At 52.1% G+C, this 16,735-nt stretch overlaps 4 protein-coding genes across 4 annotated transcripts; 2 read left to right on the top strand and 2 right to left on the bottom strand.

The window, feature by feature from the left end:
- Positions 1–299: 299 nt before the first annotated feature.
- Positions 300–1,439, top strand: LRP88_04398 (Gfo/Idh/MocA family protein; the record flags this gene model as incomplete). The annotated part of the gene is made up of 1 exon (XM_083240972.1): positions 300–1,439. One exon carries the CDS (start codon positions 300–302, stop codon positions 1,437–1,439), a length of 1,140 nt encoding a protein of 379 aa, XP_083102120.1.
- A 450-nt stretch (positions 1,440–1,889) lies between these two features.
- LRP88_04397 (RTA1 domain-containing protein) lies at positions 1,890–2,963 on the bottom strand (the record flags this gene model as incomplete). The annotated part of the gene is made up of 3 exons (XM_083240971.1): positions 1,890–2,173; positions 2,229–2,403; positions 2,469–2,963. The coding sequence occupies 3 exons, from the start codon at positions 2,961–2,963 to the stop codon at positions 1,890–1,892; spliced, it is 954 nt and encodes a 317-aa protein (XP_083102119.1).
- Positions 2,964–4,286: 1,323 nt separating this feature from the next.
- LRP88_04396 (uncharacterized protein) lies at positions 4,287–13,905 on the top strand (the record flags this gene model as incomplete). Its single annotated transcript, XM_083240970.1, has 9 exons — positions 4,287–4,684; positions 4,737–5,003; positions 5,070–5,365; positions 5,418–5,647; positions 5,708–11,017; positions 11,071–12,666; positions 12,738–12,968; positions 13,028–13,743; positions 13,803–13,905. 9 exons carry the CDS (start codon positions 4,287–4,289, stop codon positions 13,903–13,905), a joined length of 9,147 nt encoding a protein of 3,048 aa, XP_083102118.1.
- Positions 13,906–14,332: 427 nt separating this feature from the next.
- LRP88_04395 (uncharacterized protein) lies at positions 14,333–15,091 on the bottom strand (the record flags this gene model as incomplete). Its single annotated transcript, XM_083240969.1, has 1 exon — positions 14,333–15,091. One exon carries the CDS (start codon positions 15,089–15,091, stop codon positions 14,333–14,335), a length of 759 nt encoding a protein of 252 aa, XP_083102117.1.
- Between the last annotated feature and the right edge of the window lie 1,644 nt (positions 15,092–16,735).

The following is a 16,735-nucleotide window of genomic DNA, read 5'->3' as shown; positions in this document are numbered from 1 at the left end:
TGAGTCAGGGGCAAGCATTCAACTCCTACGGACCTCGAAAAGACGGCAAGTCATCATCCGTAATCATCATAGCATAGCGCTCGGAGAATCGGGATGGATTGCGATGGGTAAATGGGGAGGTGTGAGAATTATTGATGCTCTTGATCTTGACTGGAAAGATTGGGTACGCCTGAATTACATCTAAGCTGTTGTTGCTCGCCATTATCCCAGCTCCAACGCAACATGACTGGCTGAAGGCCGAATCTCCTCGAACAATCTTGCAAACCCCTCTATCAACCTTGTGCATACCCTTTACCAACATGACTGAATCCAATGGAGCCAATTCACCATGGAGAATCTACCTTTACGGCGCAGGTTCTATCGCCTGGCGACATGGCGTCGCAGCGCAAGGCCTTGGGCATGATGTCCAACTGTTTGCTGCCGACCCCTCGAAAGATGCTCGAGAAGCACTGCTCTCCAAGTTTCCCAAAGCCACCGTCTTTGAGGATGCTGAGGCCATGATCGCCAGCTCTGAAGGGCAGTACCGTGACATTGTCGTGATAGCTGTGCCTCCGTGGCTGCACCACGCCGCGACCCTTCTTGCCTTCAAATCCAACCGCCATGTGCTCTGCGAGAAGCCTCTAGCAACATCGGAGGCCGAGATGGCCGAGATGCTAGCTGCTAGTGATAGCTCCGGTCGCATTTTTGGAGAATGCAGCTTCCGATATCTCGGAAACGGAGCCTTGGATCGCGCTCGCCAGTTGATCGAGACTGGTGGCATTGGCTCTGTTTACCACGCCCGCTTCATCAACCGCCAGCCACGCGCTCGCGCTGGTATTGAGTACCAGCCATCGAGCAGATGGTTTCTACAAAAGGAGAAATCTGGCGGAGGAACCATCTTCGACTGGGGCGTCTACGATCTCACCATGTTCTTCGATGTCCTCCGTCCTGTTGCTGCCACGGTCAATCATGCCTGGTTAGCCACGCCAAAGACTGGTGCCGATCCACCCGAGATCACCATATCTGTGGAAACCCACGCTGGCGCATCTTTGACGTTGACATTGGAGGACGGTTCTGTCATCCCATTTGGTTGGGAGCGAGCAAGCGGTGTCCATGGCGACCCTCAAGTTGCTCTGAATGTCGACGGCACAGCTGGAGGTTTGACTTGGGAATGGGTTCCGACCTTTGACTACAAGGACGAAGTCGATCAGGAGAAGGAAGGCTTCAAGCTCGTCCACTATGTGGATGTCGATGGCAAGGTTGATGCTAGGGAGGAGAAGTTCCCGGCTTTTGGATGGGAGGACGCAAACCACCGCCCCTTGCTTTCCTTTGTTGACTTGATCGAGGGCCGCGAGAGCGTGGCTCTTTCCAGGAGCAGGCTCGAGTTCAACTTTTCTGTAGTGTCGGCCATTTACAAGTCGGCCGCTGAAGGCAAGCCTGTTCATGTTCAGCTCAAGTAAGATTATTAGAGACAGATGAAAGAATTGGACGATTTAAATGAGAGCAAATCTTGCATCGCATCCCGCGTTCTCAAACAAAATGGTTACGTCTAAAACGTAGAAGATACGACACTTGTGAGCTTTTTTAGATGATAACGCATTGGAGGGGCGCTTACTGGCAATACGGTGGCTGTGGGAGCACTTCAGAACAACCAGGTAACGGAGGGTAAAAAACAGGGTGACTGGCTCCCAAGCTTGAACTGCCTTATGGTACTGTCTTGAGAAATGATGAGTTTTGACGCTATGGAAAGCTAAATCAGCTATGAAGAGAAATGGTAAACAGGTGTTTGCTTCTCGCACACCTCCTTTGTCCGTCTGTTTAAGTCCCTACCTCTGTCAATCGAATTAACCCACCACCTTTTCCTTTCTTTCCATCCTACCATACGTCGGTAGCTATTTGAGTGCCTACATTCAGTACTTCTCGCTGCCACCAGAAGAAACCGTCTGTGGAGTTTCCTCCTGATCGATCCTGGCCTTGGAGGTACGGAATCGGAATCCCGCCTCGTTCCACCGCTTCCCAAAGCCATATCCGGGATGCCAGATAGTCAAAAAGAGGCATGCAAGTATAACCATGACTCCATCGAGAATCATGAACTCGATCTCTTGGTTCGCAAGCTTCCCGGTGAAGCCCTCGCTCAACTCGACGGATCGGAAGACAGTTCGAATAAACAGGCATGCGGTTGCGCCGAAGAGGGCTGTACTGGTCGTTAGCTTATTGAAGGGGAGTTCACTCGAGTCCTAGAGGCATACCGAATAGGAACATCTTGAATTTCTTGCTGTGGACGAGGTCGGTAAACTCGGGGTTGCGAAGCTCCGGGTGCTTTCTGACGCGCCAGAAGAACTCGAGACTGCAGGCAGAGAATGCGAACAGGCAAGCAACTTGAATGGAGAGGCCAGCGACCAGAATGTTTGTTCCAACATCAATCTAGAAGTAACATATTGTCAGTGTGTTCTTTCCATAGCAATAACACCCAGCCCTATGCATCGTACCATGTGTTGGTTTGTTACAGGCGTAGAAGCAGCAATGCCTCCGCCGACGGCCTGGACAACAAGACTGACAATGTCGCATCCCAAGAAAAAGGTCGTGTAGGTTCGAGGCTTGATTCGACTGATGGCCTCTCCGTGGATGACAACGAGTCGTCCAAGAGTCAGGTAGATGGCAGCGGCGATGAAGACGGGCCCGATGGTCAGAGTGATGAGGTACCACAAGAAGTAGTCTCGACTAAAGGGATTCCCATTCAAGAGCACCCGAGAGATGTAGCCAACCGTTTCAGTCACCAAGCCGAGGCACATGGTGATCATGAAGATCCTCGTCTTGTGCCGAATGCCCAGGTACACCTGAGCGATGGCGAGAATAGCCATGACAGCTAGGAAGACAGCATTTCCGGCCACGGTCGGCCGGTACCGGACATAGCCCCAATCTTTGACGGAGCATGTGTCCAGGGTGCAGACAAACCCTTCGATGTAGCCTTCGGGGGCCGTCATTTTGGCCAGAGTTTCTCGAGATGCGCGGTTCTGGTCGGCGTGGTTGAGTTAGTTGGTATGGAAATGAAAGGTCTCCTAATTGCTCGTATTTAAAGCCATTCACAAGCCAGAGATAAAATGTTTAAAGAGAGAAACAATGTTGGGAGTTGGAAAAATTGCTAAAGGAGTTGAATAGTTTGTTTGTTGGTTGCTCCGTTAAGCGTTGTTGGTCGCAGCCGAGTCAGAGTGAGTGGCCCAGCTCCTCCTTCGGCTTGGCTCCCCTATGTTCCGGCCGTTCAATCCGAGAGGGCTTCTGCCGGCCCGACAAGCATTCGAGACAAGAGAGAAATTCGAAGAGTGTGTGCTTTAGCCGTCGCTATTGGTGGCCCAGGGATAATTTGGCTAAATTACTCCATGAGCATCCCCCACACTGCCCAGAGATTGCATCGCTTCCCCATGGGGGTCAGCCACGAGCAGGGATCAAGACCCTTGAGCTTAAATTAGCCACGGATCGTCGTCCCGTGAAGCTTGTAGGGCTTGCCGCTTCTTGGCTGCAGTACTACCCTGTGCCGCCCGGCAGAAGCGCCTCCGTGTCCAAGTCTAACCAAGATAGACGCACGCGGCTCATTTTGTCGAGATTATGCAGATGCAACACATCTTACGTATGATTGGAACCATAGTTGTTGTCGTTAAGGGCATTTACAAAGTCCTATGGCTTATGACATGGTTCGGAAGATTCGGGATCAATCTATGGCGCCAGTGCTGCCTATCACCTCACAGGATGCACAAGTTCCTTCACAACATGCAAGTAATGTCTGACAACTGCTTATCAACCAGATACTAACGTGGAGATGTTTTGCGGTCCGGGCCGCAAAAGATCGCGACTGGCCTCACAATCAATCTTACCCCTTATCTTCACATTTGCCTTGCGAGGTACGGTTGAGGTCTAGGGTCACGGCTCCTTCGCCCGTGTCCCGTCAAGTCGCGATTCCGAAGGCTGACGTGTGGTCATCGAGGCTTGTCTTTACGCAAGAAGGCTTAGCTATCGGCGAGGAGGGTTTAGTCCTTGTTCGAAATGGCGCGCTTACAGTTCTCTCAGCCTGTGGAGTCTGGTTCAAGTTCATCACAGACAGTGAGTTCACGACAGGTACATGCTGTTCAAGGCTGGATCTAGAGATAAGTAGTCTAGGCTTTGTATTAAAGAGGAGTCTCCCCATGTAGAGTTTCCACCGTAGAATTATCTGTAGCTCAAACGAACCAAGGAGCGATCAGTTGCCCTCGGCCCTTTTTTCTTGTTAGATCCCTTTTCTTCAGATCTCTTTTAGGCAGTTGTTGGTTGCAAACATGTCCGAGTTGAGCCCCAGCCCGATTGCCATCATTGGCATGGCATGCCGTCTACCCGGTGGTTCGGACAACCCAGACAAACTCTGGGGCATGCTATCCGAGGGACGGACTGGCTGGCGCGAGATCCCCGAAGACAGATGGAACAAAGATTCCTTCTATCACCCTGACCCAGAGGCCAAAGAAGCCGTCAACTTCAAGGGACTCTACTTCCTGGACCAGGATATCACTGCATTTGATGCACGCTTCTTCAACATCCACCCTCATGAAGCTCACTGTCTCGATCCACAACAACGTATCTTGATGGAGACAACATACGAGGCACTTGAGAATGCCGGCCAGACACTTGCGGGAATTAAGGGCTCCGATACCTCCGTTCATGTCGGGGCCTATGCTACCGAGTAAGTGCCTTTTTCCTTGTGGTGGCACTTAGGCTAACATGGGCGCTTGCAGCTTTGAGCGTATGGGTTACAAGGACACAGCAAGAACCCCAAAGGCCCACATGATCGGCACCGGAATTGCCATCCTTTCCAACAGGATATCCTATGTCTTTGACCTCAAGGGCCCATCCAGCACCGTGGACACTGGGTGTTCAGGGAGTATGGTTGCCCTGCATCAGGCATGTCATGGGCTTCGAGCGAGGGAGTCCAAGATGGCCATTGTGGCTGGCACACAATTGGTTCTCACTCCTGATCAAATCATCCCCATGAGCAGTGTTGGGTATGTTGACGTGCTTTCATTATGTGACTTATACTTTATGCACAAGGACTAATCGCCTCCACCTAGTATGACCAACCCCGATGGCAAGTGCTACGTCTTTGATAGCCGCGGTGCCGGTTACGCAAGAGGTGAGGGTGTCGTCAGTTTCATCCTCAAGCGCCTTGACGACGCTGTCAGAGATGGGGACAAGGTACATGCAATCATCAGGAACTCTGGCCTGAACCAAGACGGCAAGACAGCAGGTCTCACACTTCCCAACCCCATCTCTCAAGCGAATCTTATGCGTCAGGTGTACAAGAATGCCGGTCTTGACCCAGCAGATACCGCATATGTTGAGGCACATGGAACCGGAACCAAAGCAGGTATGATGTCACTCCTGTGAACGCGCAGAGTCAACCCCTAACGACTTGACAGGTGATAGCGCAGAGATCTCATCCATCGCGGAAGTCTTCTGCCCTAATGGAGAACGTGAAGATGGCCTTTACGTTGGCTCTATCAAGTCAAACATTGGCCATCTTGAAGCTTCAAGTGGTGTCGCAGGCCTGCTCAAGGCAGTTCTCATCTTGAAGCACGGAGAAATCCCACCCAACGTTGACTTTATCGAGCCGAAGCCCACCCTCCATCTTGAGGAGCGTAAGATCAAGGTATGGATCATGCGAGAATGAAGTATTTTTGCTCGAACTGCCACTAATTTTTATCGCCAGATTGCAACTGAGATGGTGCCTCTTCCTTCGTCGACTGGTCCTCGGCGGGTGTCTGTCAATTCCTTCGGTTACGGTGGAACCAACGCCCATGTCATCTTGGAGGCCCCATCTACCTACGAGAAGCCAGAAGATGTACCACTCTTGAACGGTTCAAATGGCACCAATGGACACTCGGGTCAGACAAACGGCACCAATGGTTATTCCAATGGAACAAACGGTGTCAACGGCCATTCAAAGAAAGCCAATGGCACCAACGGGCACGTGAAGGAGCCGAATGGTACCAATGGGCATGCAGAAGAGACCCAGTCCGCACAAATCAAGACCTCTGACGGCTCTGTAACCAACGAAACCAATGGGGTCAACGGGAAACAGATTGCTGCACACGGCTCTCAGCTCTTCGTCTTGTCAGCTCGATCTGAAGTATCGCTGCAGACTATGGTGTCTAACCTGCAGAAATGGGTCCCTGCCCATGAGGATGCTTCCTACTTCCCCGATCTTGCCTACACCCTCTCCACTCGACGATCAGAGATGCAGTTCCGATTCAGCGTGGCGGCAGCTGGCCACGAAGAACTCATTGATCTGCTCAGTCAGAAGCCCCGTATCACCAAGGCCATGACCACGTTTCGCTCCGTGTTCCTCTTTACTGGCCAGGGAGCACAGTGGCATGCTATGGGTCGCGAGCTCACTATGCACCAGCCGATTTTCAGAGCGTCGATGCTGCGATCCGATGACATCTTGAAACGGCTTGGAGCAGAATGGAGTCTAATCGACGAACTTTCCAGGGACGAGAAGACCTCGCGAGTTGGTCAGGCCGAGATCTCTCAGCCATCTACCACAGCTATCCAAATTGCATTGGTGGACCTCCTGAGGAGCTTCAGCGTCTTTCCAAATGCTGTTCTCGGCCACAGCAGCGGCGAGATTGCTGCCGGCTACGCCGCTGAGGCGCTGGACCACGAGACAGCGCTGGAGATCTCGTACAGGCGTGGCTTCATGTCCAAGGCCTGTGCTCGTGTCATCTCAAGCAAGGGTGCCATGATGGCTGTTGGCTTGGGCGAACACGATGTGCAGAAATACATTGACCAGACCCGGACGGGATTGATCTGTGTTGCATGTGTCAACTCTCCCGTCAGCACCACAATTTCGGGTGATGAGACTGCTATCGACGAGCTGAAGCAGATTCTTGATGAAGAGTCCATCTTCAACCGCAAGCTCAAAGTGGACACGGCCTATCACTCTCATCACATGAAGAAGGTTGCAGCCGAGTACCTCGAGTCCATCTCGCACATCAAGGCTTGCACTCCAAGCCCTGACGTCAAGTTCTACTCTTCTGTGCTTGTTGCTCAAAAGACAGATGATTTCGGTGCTCAGTACTGGGTTGACAATCTCGTATCCCCAGTTCGTTTCGGCAACGCTCTAGACCTCCTCTGTCGCACAGAGACTGTTGGGGTTGAGCCATCACCATTCACCCTATTCACTGAGGTTGGCCCACACGGCGCCTTGGCTGGTCCTGTCAGACAAACCATCAAGGGCCTCAATCTGCCTAGCTTCAAGTCCAACTACCTTTCTACTTTGGTGCGAGGCCGCGATGCTATCATCAGTCTTCTGGAAACAGCAGGCAAACTGTTCGAGTCTGGATATCCAGTTTCGTTGGAAGCGACACTTGCACAGGATGGATCAAAACCTCCCAGCTTGATTGATGACCTCGCACCATATCCCTGGGATCACTCCACAAACTACATCTACGAGTCGAACCTCAGCAAACAGCATCGCTTCCGCGCGCACCCACCGCATGATCTTCTTGGCCTACGAGTTCCAGGAACTACTAGCCAGGAGCCTACTTGGCGCAACTTCCTTGGCGTTGACAGCCTTCCTTGGTTGAAAGATCATGTTGTCGATGGCTTTGCTATCTACCCTGCTGCAGCTTATCTCTCCATGGCTATCGAAGCAGCGCGTCAGATTAGCATCGATAGGAAGGTCCAGGGTGTCATCTCCCAGGTGCATCTGAAGAACGTCTCATTCTCCAAGTCGATCATGATCCCCGAACGACGCTCAGATGGCCTGATATCTGATGTCGAGGTTCTCCTCACATTGAGACCTGCAAAGCACTTGACTGATCGTACATGGGAGACGTTCCGCATCATGGCTCTGTCCCCAGAAGACGTCTGGCACGAGCACTGCTCTGGATCTATTATGCTTGAGTGGGTCTCCAAGGAGGACGAAGTCGAAGGTCTCCGTGAAGAGAACATGACGGTCTCGAGCCGCCTCAAGCACCTCCAAGACATCATTGATGCGTGTGACACCTCTTTCGGTGGCGAGGATCTTTACAAGAACTTTACCGAGAATGGAAACGTCTATGGCCCTACCTTTCAAGGTATCCAGTCCGCAAAGATCGGTCCTCGCGGTGGAATCGCTGAGATTAGCATTCCCGACGTGGCCAGTGTGATGCCTAGGAAGCACCAGCAGCCTCACATTATCCACCCAGCTCCGCTTGACTCTGTCTTCCAGCTGGGAATTCCCCTCTACAGAAGAAGTATTGGTAACGGGCCCGTCATGCCTACAACCATCGACGAAATGACCATCGACTGCCGTCTCAGCAGCGATCCCGGCACCAAATGGGTTGCTTCCACCACCATCATCGAGACGGGCTTCCGGTTTGCTCGTATCCAGATTATGGTGTTTGAAGAGACAGCTGAGGGTGAACCCCTGGTGCCCGTCATAAACATCGCGGGAGGGTCTCTTCGAGGCATTGGCGAAGCTCCCGTTGACGAGACTACCCTCCCGTTCAATCGCAAGATGAGCTATGCCCTGGAGTGGAAACCAGATGTCGATCTTCTTCCGCCTCAGAAGTTGGGCGAGTCTCAGCTGGTCGACTATCTTCAGCTCCTGGCCTTCAAGCAGCCGCATATGAAGATCTTGGAAGTGGGAGGCGGAACTGACGGCGGCGTGGCACTTCAATTGATCCAAGCACTTGACCGCCCGGAGGGTCTGTTACTTGACCGATACTGCTATACCCATGCCGACAGCGACACTTTGGAGCAAGTCAAGACATTGCTTCAAAATTGGAGCGATCGCGTCGATCTCAAGACTTTGGACATCTCCAAGGATCCTACTCAACAAGGTTTCCAACACGGCGGGTACGATCTTATCATCGTGTCAAACGCGTTTGACGGAACAAACTCCATTGATGAGAGTTTGGCCAACTCGCGGAAGCTCTTGAACTCTCGCGGACGACTAGTTCTTGGCGTTTCTGCTCCCTCGTCAGAGGGTGAGTGGGCTGCTCGTCTGGAAAAGCACGGCCTCCAGGGCGTCTCGTCTGATGGCTCTACCGCACAATCTCATCTGATTGTCGCCAAGGCTATTGATCAACAGTCTGGTTTGCGAGAAGATTTCCCTTCTGTCCGTGTTATCTGCCAGGCTCAATCGCATGGAGAGTTCACCTCTCTCGCTGTCTTACTGGTGGCCAAGTTGACAAACATGGGATTTCCTTGCTCTCTGGGCAACTTGTCGTCTGAACCAGTCAGCACTGACTGTATTTACATTGTCCTTGATGATGCGGCAGCTGCCATCTTGGCCTCACCTACCGCCGAAAAGTTTTCTCAAGTTGTGGCCCTGGCCACCAAAGCAAAGAACGTGCTGTGGGTTAGCTGCCAAGGAAGCGGTGCAGATGTCCATAATCCAGCCAAGGGTATGATCACCGGACTCTCTAGAGTCGTTCGACGAGAGAACGCGGGAATGCGATTCGTCACGCTCGATGTACAGTCCGACATCATGTCCAGTCCAGATACACTGGTCTCTCAGCTCCAGGACATTGTTGCAAAGTCTTTTGCTACTCCAATCAACACGACACGATCTGATGAGGATGAGTACGCTTTCAGGGACGGCCAGCTTCTCATCCCCAGAGTCCACGCCGATACCAACTTCGATGACTGGGTGAAGAGGGCCATCTATGCGCAAAGCATGGCGACGGGACCTTTCCAACAACCAGAGCGACCCCTCAAGCTGGAGGTTGAGACGCCTGGTCTTCTGAGCAGTCTCCGGTTCGTGGATGATGAAACCCTTTCGAAGCCTCTTGGACCCTTCGAGCTGGAGCTTGAGGCCAGAGCGTATGGTGTCAACTTCAAGGACGTCTTCATCGCCATGGGACAAATGATACCTGGTGTTACCATGGCGGGCGAGTGTACCGGCATTGTTCGCAAGGTGGGCTCCGAAGTCGGGGACAAGTTCAAGGTCGGAGATCGCGTTTGCGGTATCTTCGCCAAGCCCTTCTCGAGCCATCCTCGAATCAATGGCAACTTCAGCAGTCACCTTCCAGAGACGATGACCTACTCTGTTGGCGCGTCCATCCCTGTCATCTTCTGCACCGCATACCACTGTCTCGTCGAAGTGGCTCGTCTCGAACGTGGACAGACCATCCTGATTCATGCCGCTTCTGGTGGTGTTGGTCAGGCAGCCATCCAGCTTGCCCAGAACATTGGGGCCGAGATCTTCTGCACTGTTGGTAGCAGTGCAAAGCGTCAGTTACTCATCGACACTTTCAACATCCCACCCAGCCACATCTTCTCGTCCAGACTCCGCACATTCAAGCAAGGCATCCTGCGACTTACCCAGAACAAGGGTGTTGACTGCGTTTTGAACTCTTTGTCGGGCGAATCGCTTCATGATTCGTTTGCCGTTCTCGCGCCACTGGGAACCTTTGTCGAGATTGGCAAGTCCGACATCTATCGGAAGAACGAGATCAGCATGGTTCCCTTCGACAGCAGCGTCACCTTCGCTGCGGTAGACCTGACAGTCCTTGCTCGCCTCAAGCCAACCAGGATGAGAGAGACTCTCGAAAAAGTCTTGTCCATGTTTGAGGACGGAACTTTGAAGCCTGTTGCTCCCATAACAACCATGCCCATGACCGATATCGAGGATGCTTTCCGTCTGATCCAGTCTCGGAAGCATACCGGCAAGGTTGTTCTCGTCTCTGATAATCAGACACAAGTCAAATTGACCTTGGCGCGTCCTAAACCCCTTCTCCTGGACCAGAATGGCACTTATGTTGTCTCTGGTGGTCTCGGAGACCTTGGCCGAAGAATTGCCAAGTTCCTGGCTTCTCATGGCGCAGGACATGTGGTGACGCTCTCTCGGCGTCAGCTTCAAGAGGAAGACCAGTTGGCTTTCCAGGAAGAACTGCGCGCCCTTGGGTCAGAGCTTCACGTCATTGGCTGCGATATCACTGATGAAGAGTCGGTTCGGTCGGCCGCTGCCGAGTGTTCAGCAAATCTGCCACCTGTAAGAGGAGTCGTCCACGCAGCAATGGTTCTAAGAGTAGGTTTCCTGATAATTTCGCTTCTCGTGTAGTGTGGCTAATCCATGTACAGGACCATCCCTTCGAGATCATGTCTCACGACGACTACATCACTGCCACCAAGCCCAAAGTCCAGGGAACTCGCAACCTTGATGACGCCTTTGGGGCTTCTGACTTTTTTATTATGCTGTCATCCATCACAGCGATTCTCGGAAAGTCTGGCCAGTCCAACTACGCAGTTGGCAACGCCTACCAAGATGCCTTTGCTCAGAGCAAGAAGTCGTCAACGTGTAGATACATTGCCCTCAACCTGGGCGCTGTCGACGGCTCGCTTGCCATCACGTCTCTCCCCACTGTACAGCAAGAGGCCATGCGGCGGGGTTCAGTTCTCATGTCCTTCAATGAAGTGTTCGCAGTCATGAGATACGCAATGAGCCCAGAGGCAACCCAAAATGATCTTCACCAGTTGATTCTCGGTTTTGACCGAAAGTCTATGGAGGCGGTCCACGACGAGGCTGCTCTTGCGAATCCCATGTTCAGCCAAGTTCCTCGCCTCGAGCAAGAGGGAGAAACGAAGAAGGAGGCCGCTACCGACATTGGCAAGTTGATTCAACAAGCGACTACGCCCGAGGAGGTCCAAAGCATCGTCGTTGGCGGTATCTGTCAGAGATTCGCCATGTTCACCGCTTGCCCTGTTGAGGACATCAGCCCGGATGTTTCGATGGAGAGCTTTGGTCTCGATTCTCTTGTTGCTATTGAGTTGAAGAATTACCTCGTGCGGACTTTCGAAGCGACACTACAAACATCTGAAGTTCTAGATGCTACCAACATCGTCAGCCTGGCCAAGACCATCATTCTGAGGTCAAAGCTCGTTTCCCAGAACACCGAGGCACCTGTTGCCGAGAAGGAAGACGCTGTTGTCGTTGAGAAGGCTGTGCAGCCAGCAATTGAGAGTGCGGCTGCCGGTGCAAACCACAGCTTCCACTGCTGTAAAGCGTCCAAGACCCTCAACAAGATGCCTCTCTTCGACTTCGATGTCATGTTCGACGAGTACCTCGACAGATCCCGGATGTTCTTCCCGCCTGAAGAATTTGAGAGTCTGGAGAGGGATGTTGCAGAGTTCAGAAAACCTGGAAGTACAGGTCGAAAGCTGTATAATCGCCTCTACGAGGAGGCCAACGATCCAGAAATCGAGAATTGGCAGGAAAAGTACTTCCTGCAGAGTATGTACCTTCAGAGACGCATGCCGCTCGCACCGTTCAACAACTTCATGGCGTTCCACCCTCTCGGAGAAATGGGCCACACTCAAGCGGAACGGGCAGCTCTGATCGCCAGCATTGCCTTCCAATGCAAACAGGATCTCGAGGCGGATCGATGGGAGCCCATGGCGTACATGTTCACAGCCAACTGTACCGATCTCTGGCAGTACATCTTCAACACGGCTCGTCTCCCTGGTGTTCCTCTGGATCGGATGGCCAAGTTCCCTGGCAATGACTACATGGCAGTGCTCCACCGCGGGCACATCTTCAAAGTCTTGCTCAAGGACGGAGAGGAGAACGTGTCTGCTGAGGCACTCATCAAGATCTTCAGTGCCATTTTGGACCGATCAGACACTGACGAGAACTGGACCAGTATTCTCAGCGCTGACGATCGCACGTCCTGGGCCGAGGTAAGTTGAAATAAGGCAATTGCCTGCGATTTCGACCAGTGCACCTTTACTGACTGATTACCACGCCACAGAGTCGGCAAGCGTTGATGGACCTTGACCCAGCCAACAAAGAAACCATCGACATGGTTGAAGCTGCTGCTTTCCTTGTCTGTCTCGATGACACAGAGCCCGCTGGTGCCGAAGAGCGAATCAGGGACATGATGATGCTCAAGGGCTTTAATCGATGGGTTGACAAGTCCATCGCCTTTGTGGTGTGCAAGAACGCAACTTCTGGCACATACGTCGAGCACACTTGTATCGATGTCAGTTTTCCTGCTTTTCACCTCCCCCGTTACGACACCAGAAAGCTAACCTGCCATAGGCGATGACTCTATTTGCGATGCAGACTGCTATCGTTCAAGGTATAAAGACCTACGAGCCACCCCGACAGGTCAACGGACACACAAATGGCGTCGCTGAGGTGCCCAACGAGTTCACGCTCAAGACAACGCCTGCCTTGGAGGAGCGCATCCTCCATGTCCGGCAGCGATTCGAGGATGAGATCGCCAAGTTTGGCTACAGAGACATCGTCCTCTCCGAGTTCGGAAAAGACGTTCTACTCGATCGCCATCTCCCCATCAAGGGCATCTTCGATCTCATGTGCTTGCTCGCCAACTACTACTACTACGGCTACAACGCCCAATCCTGGGAGGCAATCTCCATGTCCCACTACCACAAGGGCCGGCCAGACATTGTGCAAGTCAACACGCCCACTACTGCGCACTTCTGCACCATTGCAGATGATGAGAGTCTTCCAGCACGCGAACGGTTCGAGCTGATGTTTGAGGCCGCCAATGACCGGAACCAAACCATCAAGGATGCGTTCACGGGCCGCTGCTACCAGCGCACGCTCAGAGCCCTCGAGCTCTGCGTGGAGGAGGGTGAAGAAGTCCCCGATCTCTTCAAGAACCCGCTTTACGAACAGACTGTGGAGCCGAACCAAATGTTCTCTAACACGGACGGTCTCTCTCCCGAATCTTGCTTCATCATGCAGAACCCCGAGAGATTCTGGATGACATATTATGTCACTGATGCAGGGTAAGCAAACTACTTCCTCATTGTCTGCTTTAGATGAAGCTAACATTCTTTCTTCACAGATCACATTTCTCCGTCATCACTGGAAAGAAGGAGGTGGTGGCCTGGGCAGACTGTTTGCAGCGTGCTTCATTGGTGATGAAGACGTTGATAGATGCGGCATAAAATGGGTGTTCTTTTGGTTTCTGTTTGACTTTTCTTGCAATTTCTTTTGAATCGTGCAGCGGAGCTTATGTCTTTTGCGAATCGTCTTTTCTATTCAAGCTCCTCGGTCATATTGATGATAATCCAAAAGAAGGCAATGCTTCCTTGGGTATATTACATTCAACGATGTATGGCAATTAGTCTGCCGGCTTGGGGCATTTCTACCTACAGATGACCGCAATACTGACATCCAGGCCATATGAACTCGTCTAGGATATCACCTTTTTATTTGCCTGGTTCTTAACACGGCGATTTCATGAACCATTGCGCTCTTCGCTCTTGTACCCAGTACACTCTCCATCTCCACGGGAAAAAGATTACTGTAATCGACGGCAATAGGAGAGTGGATGTTTTAGCTGATTCTCCAATTCAAGACTCCATACTCTATCTAAACGGTCTTTTCATTTTGCCTCTGATCCGAGTCCACAGCTCCGGGTGTCTCAATCGCCACAGCGGACTCATCTCCTTGAGTCGGCTGCACTCGGTCGTCTGGAATCCATCGTCTCTGCATCCCAAAGCTCAGAACCAACGACATGCTCGCCACAACGATGGGCAGGATAAAAGCCCGGGAGACGGCATAACTGAAAGCCCTCTGGACTAACGGCAACGCAGCCGCCGGCACCGCCTTCGCCAGATCCGCTGCGCCCGCATCCCGTACGGTTTTGGCATCGATCCCTGCCGGCGCTCCAGCCAGTCTTCGGAAGAGCTCCCCAGAGAAGAGGTTGGAAGCGATGCTGAGGCCCACTGCGCCACCAAACAAGCGAAAGAAGACAACAAGGGCACACGCGGTCGGCATGTCATCATCGGGGAGGACTACCTGTACCGCGATGAATGGGACCTGCTCTGCAAGCCCAATTCCCGCTCCACTAAGAATCTGGAAGCCAATCCACTCGCCTGTCGAAGAGTTTCTGTCCAGTTCGCGTAGCAACACGCACCCAGCGATGAATATGCTTGACCCCAGCCACATAAATGGGACATAGTGGCCTTTGGAGCTGATACATGCGCCCGTGATGATGATGGCGATGCTGCACGGGATTCCGTATGCGAGACAGCGCACGCCTGAAGTCACAGCGTTGGTTCCCAGTACAGCTTGGAAGTAGAAGGCCAAGTAGTACATGTGCGTATTGTGCGCTATGGACATGAGCATGTTGAAGACGCAGCTGATGGCTACAGTGCGCTGCGAGAGGATTCTCGTTGGGATGGTAGCCCTATTGGTTCCGTTAGACGTGGCAACTCAATGCTCGGTACGATCTTACTCTTCTTTCTTGGTTGCCTGTAGCACTCCAAATGCGGTTGCGAGTATTCCAAACACCACGATGCATGCGTAGACCCTCGGGTCGGACCATGGGTATCTAGTCCCGCCCCATTGCAGTGCAAAGAAGAGTGACACCAGCCCTGCTATGAGCAGAAAGCTACCGAGCAGATCAAGTCGCTTCAGTTTCTCACGCAGTGAGAGCTTCCCATGGACGGGTGTCTTTGCTTTTAAAATCATGAATGCGATCACAAAAGTCACGGCTCCGGCGGCTACAAACACGATTAGTGGGTTTCTTGAGATGGCCATAACTGATCACTCACGCAAATTGATCCTATTACCTGTTAGATCGTCACGGTCGTGTTAATAGTAGTTGTCGAGGAATGACATACCAAAAGCAGAACCGCCAAGTCAACCGAGGCGTATCTGTGATCAACCCTCCAAGGGTCGGGCCTAGCACTCCCGCGATACCATACATGCTTGTAACAAGAGCCATCCCGAACGGCCTAGCCCGCAGAGGCACTGACCTCCCATATACTGCCAGACTTCCGCAGAGAAGCCCAGCAGCCCCGGCTCCGGATATCACTCTGCCAGTGATTAGTGAAGCCGAGTTTGGTGCAGCAGCGCAAAGAATCGTGCCAGCTTCGACTTTACAAAATGCAAGTTAGACGGATTCGCCAAGAAATTCAGTGGGGTCGAAGCAACTTACATATAATGATGGAGACCAGATACAGAATCCTAGCGTCAAACAGGGTATACAAACGACCGAAGGTAGGCTGAAATGCCATTTCTGTTAGGAGGTAGGCGCTTCCATACCAAGGCACATCATCGAGTCGACGGAAATCACTAGTGATCTTTGGAATGGCAGTTGCTATTGTTAATGAGCGATTGTGTCTTTGTGAGAAATGTATGCGACTTAAGTGTCCTTACCAAGGATACTTCCATCTATTGCTATCATGAAGGTGGCAATAGTGAACACTGTTGATAGTAGGCTGAGCTCTCGTGGTGTCGCGTATTGATGAGTTGGTGTCTCATCATCGGTATCTAGCGGCTGGACGGCTATATTGCTTTCAGAGTCTCCTGGGGAGGTCTCGTTCCTCTCTTTGGAATGAGACCCATCGTTATTGTGCTTGTTGTCAGCCACTTTGCTGTTGTCCGCATTTGGGCCAGTTTGCGTAGTGATGTCTAAGGTGCCTCGTTGATCTGACTCCATGCTGCTTCGATTGCAGTTTTGAAGGCCACAGACGACTGTCTAAGAGTTAGGCTTTTGGGCAGATAAAAAGTGAAATTCTTGTGAGAATCCAGTCGGGCTCTATGTGTCGCGGTGATATTGAGACAAGTACTCCAGTGGCCTATGTTGCACAGAAGAATGTCAATACGTACGACGTCTGCCCATCCCATATGAGAAAACGGGGGCTTCTACAGCCAATGAAGTGTCATTACGACGACATTGAAGCCAGCCCATAGAATTGGACGGAAGTTGTGACGGTCTGGGCCTTCGGGACCTTCGGTTGCCAACGACCCTTGCAGCGCTTACGG

This window comes from Fusarium phalaenopsidis, assembly GCF_050370095.1.
Source record: "Fusarium phalaenopsidis strain FUZ10S chromosome Unknown contig_32292, whole genome shotgun sequence".
Taxonomy (NCBI): domain Eukaryota; kingdom Fungi; phylum Ascomycota; class Sordariomycetes; order Hypocreales; family Nectriaceae; genus Fusarium; species Fusarium phalaenopsidis.
The sequence above is the reverse complement of the archived record's forward strand: the minus strand, read 5'-3'. Positions and strand labels throughout refer to the sequence as shown.